We start from the raw sequence: 6,000 nt of genomic DNA on the forward strand, positions 1-6,000 counted from the left end.
CCAGGGTTACAGTGTGAATAGGGTTCCTCTTCCCCAGGGTTACAGTGTGAATAGGATGAAGGGTTTCTCTGCCCCAGGGTTACTGTGTGAATAGGGTGAAGGGTTTCTCTACCCCAGGGTTACTGTGTGAATAGGATGAAGGGTTTCTCTGCTCCAGGGTTACAGTATGAATAGGGTTCCTCTTCCCCAGGGTTACAGTGTGAATAGGGTGAAGGGTTTCTCTGCTCCAGGGTTACAGTGTGAATAGGGTTTCTCTGCTCCAGGGTTACAGTGTGAATAGGATGAAGGGTTTCTCTGCCCCAGGGTTACAGTGTGAATAGGATGAAGGGTTTCTCTGCTCCAGGGTTACAGTGTGAATAGGGTTTCTCTGCTCCAGGGTTACAGTGTGAATAGGATGAAGGGTTTCTCTGCTCCAGGGTTACAGTGTGAATAGGGTTCCTCTTCCCCAGGGTTACTGTGTGAATAGGATGAAGGGTTTCTCTGCTCCAGGGTTACAGTGTGAATAGGGTTTCTCTGCTCCGGGGTTACAGTGTGAATAGGGTTTCTCTGCCCCAGGGTTACAGTGTGAATAGGGTTCCTCTTCCCCAGGGTTACAGTGTGAATAGGATGAAGGGTTTCTCTGCTCCAGGGTTACAGTGTGAATAGGATGAAGGGTTTCTCTGCTCCAGGGTTACAGTGTGAATAGGATGAAGGGCTTCTCTACCCCAGGGTTACAGTGTGAATAGGATGAAGGGTTTCTCTGCTCCAGGGTTTTAGTGTGAATAGGGTTTCTCTGCCCCAGGGTTACATTATGAATAGGGTTTCTCTGCCCCAGGTTTACAGTGTGAATAGGGTTCCTCTGCTCCAGGGTTACAGTGTGAATAGGGTTCCTCTTCCCCAGGGTTACTGTGTGAATAGGATGAAGGGTTTCTCTGCTCCAGGGTTACAGTGTGAATAGGGTTTCTCTGCTCCAGGGTTACAGTGTGATATATCATTGGAATGTGGTACAAACCGAGGCAACGGTGTGCTTTAGGACCATGTGGACTCCTCTGAGCGGTCGGGTAGACTGTTTGGAGTGTTTATCTGACTGGATAATTGTTTAAAATAAAAAAATAAAAAATTGTACCTCTACCATTCATTTCTACCATGTAATTCTTCCTTCGCTGGTACCTGTTTGTCATCTGAAAACTCATCCCTTCTTCTCTCTCTTCTTTCCCTCAGTGATCTGCACGTTTCGAGGGATCGTGACGCAGGGTCTGTCTCTGGAGATAGGAGAGACAATTCAGATACTGGAGAAATGTGAAGGTATGTTAGTTCCACAGCATTGAATAGACAGTACTGTACTCTGGTGTTCACATACCCACCCTGTGCTGCAACACTCTCATGTTCTCATGTTCTCTGGAGGTTTAGTACTCATTGTTGCACAAGCCCTTCTCTGACAAGCTATAACCCCTATAGACAGTTCAGATATTGAAGAAACAATCTGTTTCCATATCTTCCCTGACTCCATAGTCTCCTTGACTCCATAGCCTCCCTGACTCAATAGCTTCCCTGACTCAATAGCCTCCCTGACTCCATATCCTCCCTGACTCCACAGCCTCCCTGACTACACAGCCTCCCTGACTCCATAGTCTCCCTGACTCCATATCCTCCCTGACTCCACAGCCTCCCTGACTCCATAGTCTCCCTGACTCCACAGCCTCCTTGACTCCATATCCTCCCTGACTCCACAGCCTCCTTGACTCCATATCCTCTGACTCCACAGCCTCCCTGACTCCATATCCTCCCTGACTCCATATCCTCCCTGACTCCACAGCCTCCCTGACTCCATATCCTCCCTGACTCCACAGCCTCCCTGACTCCATATCCTCAATGACTCCATATCCTCCCTGACTCCATAGTCTCCCTGACTCCATAGCCTCCCTGACTCCATAGCCTCCCTGACTCCATAGTCTCCCTGACTCCATAGTCTCCCTGACTCCATAGCCTCCCTGACTCCATATCCTCCCTGACTCCATAGTCTCCCTGACTCCATAGTCTCCCTGACTCCATAGCCTCCCTGACTCCATAGCCTCCCTGACTCCATAGTTTCACTGACTCTATAGCTTCCCTGACTGAATAGTCTCCCTGACTCCATAGCCTCCCTGACTCCTTAGCCTCCCTGACTCCATAGCCTCCCTGACTCCATAGCCTCCCTGACTCCATAGCCTCCTCCATTGGTATTTGTAAGAAGCAGGCAAAGCCAGTAGACAGGTGAGACTGCTGTGTCTGTAGCTGTGACTCTGGATGTGAGACGGCTGTGTCTGTAGCTGTGACTCTGGTTGTGAGACGGCTGTGTCTGTAGCTGTGACTCTGGATGTGAGACGGCTGTGTCTGTAGCTGTGACTCTGGTTGTGAACTGAACCTGCGTTGGCCGGCTGATAATGAGTCAGATGGTGTGACATTAGACACTGCTCACTGGGCCTCTTGTTGTGTATCGATCAGGATGGGAGGCCGGGAAGGAGCGACACACACACACACACACACACACACACACACATACATACACACACACACACACACACACACACACACACACACACACACACACACACACACACACACACACACACACACACACACACACACACACACACACACACACACACACACACACACACAAACACACACACACACACACAAACACGCACACACACACTTATCTGCTCTATCTCCCCAGGGAAATCTACTCTGTCTATTCCATTAACCCTAAGGCTTGGTCAGATCACACACAGCTCTGTTGACGGGATGGAATGGGAGGGGGAGGCGGTTTCTACGTTTCAGAGCAATAAGAGACTTCTCATAGGAGAACCCAGTCCCAGAGATCCTAGAGGATCAAATGAAATATACGGTAGTGTGTATCGAAGGGCTCAAAGCCTGGCCAGTGGTCAGCAGTTAGGATCATTAGGATCCCCATTAGGATCCCCATTAGGATCCCCATTAGGATCCCCATTAGGATGCCCATTAGGATCCCCATTAGGATCCCCATTAGGATCCCCATTAGGATCCCCATTATGGATCCCCATTAGGATCCCCATTAGGATCCCCATTATGGATCCCCATTAGGATCCCCATTAGGATCCCCATTAGGATCCCCATTAGGATGCCCATTAGGATCCCCATTAGGATCCCCATTAGGATGCCCATTAGGTTGCCCATTAGGATCCCCATTAGGATGCCCATTAGGATGCCCATTAGGATCCCCATTATGGATCCCCATTAGGATCCCCATTAGGATCCCCATTAGGATGCCCATTAGGATCCCCATTAGGATCCCCATTAGGATCCCCATTAGGATGCCCATTAGCTGCTGCCGAGGCAGTTATAGGATTTGTAAAAAATTACAATACATTCAAAACAGACTTCACAACCCACTAAGTGTGTGCCCTCGGGCCCCTACTCCACTATCACGCATCTACAACACAAAAATCCATGTTTACGTGTGTTTATAGTGCATATGTTATCGTGTCTGTGCTTGTTTGTGTCTCTTCACAGTCCCCGCTGTTCCATAAGGTCTATTTTTACTGCTGCATCAGTTACCTGATGTGGAATTGAGTTCCATGTCGTCATGGCTCTATGTAGTACTGTGCGCCCCCATAGTCTGTTCTAGTATTGCGAAGAGACCTCTGGTGGCATGTCTTGTGGGGTATGCATGGGTGTCTGAGCTGTGTGCTAGTAGTTTAAACAGACCTCTGGTGGCATGTCTTGTGGGGTATGCATGGGTGTCTGAGCTGTGTGCTAGTAGTTTAAACAGACAGCTCAGTGCATTCAACATGTAATGCCTTTCACAAATACAAGTAGTGATGAAGTCAATCTCCCCTCCACTTCGAGCGAGGATAGATTGACAAGCATATCATTATGTTATCTCTCTGTGTACATCCAAGGGCCAGCCGTGCTGCCCTGTTCTGAGCTAATTGCAATTTGCACCTGACCACACGACTGAACAGTAGTCCAGGTGCGACAAAACTAGAGCCTGTACAATCTGCCTTGTTGATATTGCAGTTAAGAAGAGTAGCGCTTGGACAGACTTCTCCCCATTTTAGCCACTGTTGTATCAATATGTTTTGACCATGACAGTTTACAATCCAGGGTTACTCCAAGCAGTTTTTAGTCACCTCAACTTGCTCAATTTCCACATTATTTATTACAATATTTAGTTGAGGTTTAGGGTTTAGTTAATGATTTGTCCCAAATACAATGCTTTTAGTTTTTGAAATATTTAGGACTAACTTATTCCTTGCCACACATTCTGAAACTAACAGCAGCTCTTTGTTAAGTACTGCAGTCATTTCAGTCGCAGTCATTCAGCTGACGTGTACAGACACACTGGCTTTACTCAAAGACAGTGGCATGTTATTAGTAAATATTGAAAAACGTAAAGGGAATAGACAGCTTCCCTGGGGAATTCCTGATTCTACCTGGATTATGTTGGAGAGGCTTCTATTAAAGAAGATCCTCTGTGTTCTGTTAGGCAGGTAACTCTTTATCCACAACATAGTAGGGGATGTAAAGCCATAACACATACATTTTTTTCCAGCAGCAGACTATGATCAATAATGTCAAAAGCCACACTGAAGTCAAAAACAAAACAGCCCCCACAATCTTTTTAACATCAATTCATCTCAGCCAATCATCGGGCATTTGTATAAGTGCTGTGCGTGAAAGTTTGTTGTCAATTTGTTTACTGTAAAATAGCATTGTATCTGGTCAAACACAATTTTTTTCCAAAAGTTTACTAAGGCTTGGTAACAGGCTGATTGGTCGGCCGTTTGAGCCAGTAAAGGGGGCTTTACTGTTCTTAGGTAGCGGAAAGCCTTTTGCTTCCCTCCAGGCCTGAGGGCACACGCTTTCTATTAGGCTTAAATTGAAGATATGGAAAATAGGAGTGGCAATATCGTCCACTATTGTAAGGTCCTGGGTGTCGTGAGGGTGAAATCAGGCGCAGGAAAGCAGAGTTCAATAAAGTGCTTTTTCTTTAATGCACACACGGTGAACTACGGTCAACCCACTTACGGATGCTCAAACCAAATGCCCCAGACACAGGGAAACGAAAACAGTCTAGCACTAAATACACAAACATGTACATCTAATGCAAACACCAGGGTTACAATGATCAATCCCGCACAAAGAACCAGACGGGCCGGCTGACTAATAAAGCCTCACTAATTATAGCCAACTCAAAACAGGTGTACTCAATAAACACATAAGGAGGGGGAGAAAATAATCAGTGGCAGCTAGTAGGCCGGCGACGACGACCGCCGAGTGCCACCCGAACGGGAAGGGGAGCCACCTTCGGTCGGGGGTCGTGACAACTATTATCCTCAGTAATTTTCCATCCAAGTTGTCAGACCCCGGTGGCTTGTCATTGTTGATGGACAACAATAGTGTTTCCACCTCTTCAGCACTGACTTTGAAAATTCAAAATGACAATTATTGTCTTTCATAATTTGGTCAGATATACTTGGATGTGTAGTGTCAGCGTTTGTCGGTGTTAACACAACACATGGTCTGTCAGTATCCTGTTAACACAACACAAGGTTGTGTCAGTGTGCTGTTAACACAACACATGGTGTGTCAGTATCCTGTTAACACAACACATGGTGTGTCAGTATCCTGTTAACACAACACATGGTGTGTCAGTATCCTGTTAACACAACACATGGTGTGTCAGTATCCTGTTAACACAACACAAGGTGTGTCAGTATCCTGTTAACACAACACAAGGTGTGTCAGTATCCTGTTAACACAACACAAGGTGTGTCAGTATCCTGTTAACACAACACAAGGTGTGTCAGTATCCTGTTAACACAACACATGGTGTGTCAGTATCCTGTTAACACAACACAAGGTGTGTCAGTATCCTGTTAACACAACACAAGGTGTGTCAGTATCCTGTTAACACAACACAAGGTGTGTCAGTATCCTGTTAACACAACACAAGGTGTGTCAGTATCCTGTTAACACAACACAAGGTGTGTTAGT

General features: G+C 46.5%; 1 protein-coding gene across 28 annotated transcripts in view; it reads left to right on the forward strand.

Annotated features, from left to right (window-relative positions):
• dock3 (dedicator of cytokinesis 3) overlaps positions 1 to 6,000 on the forward strand; it is a 398,499-nt gene that overhangs the window by 139,781 nt on the left and 252,718 nt on the right. For all 28 annotated transcript variants that reach the window (XM_090242011.1, XM_090242016.1, XM_036984230.2 and 25 more), the window contains exon 2: positions 1,201 to 1,284. In XM_090242011.1, coding sequence (XP_090098137.1) covers positions 1,201 to 1,284 — 84 coding nt within the window. The remainder of the gene's footprint in view (positions 1 to 1,200; positions 1,285 to 6,000) is intronic.

Source organism: Oncorhynchus mykiss, chromosome 7, assembly GCF_057628025.1.
Source record: "Oncorhynchus mykiss isolate SJ-2025 chromosome 7, ASM5762802v1, whole genome shotgun sequence".
NCBI classification, from domain to species: domain Eukaryota; kingdom Metazoa; phylum Chordata; class Actinopteri; order Salmoniformes; family Salmonidae; genus Oncorhynchus; species Oncorhynchus mykiss.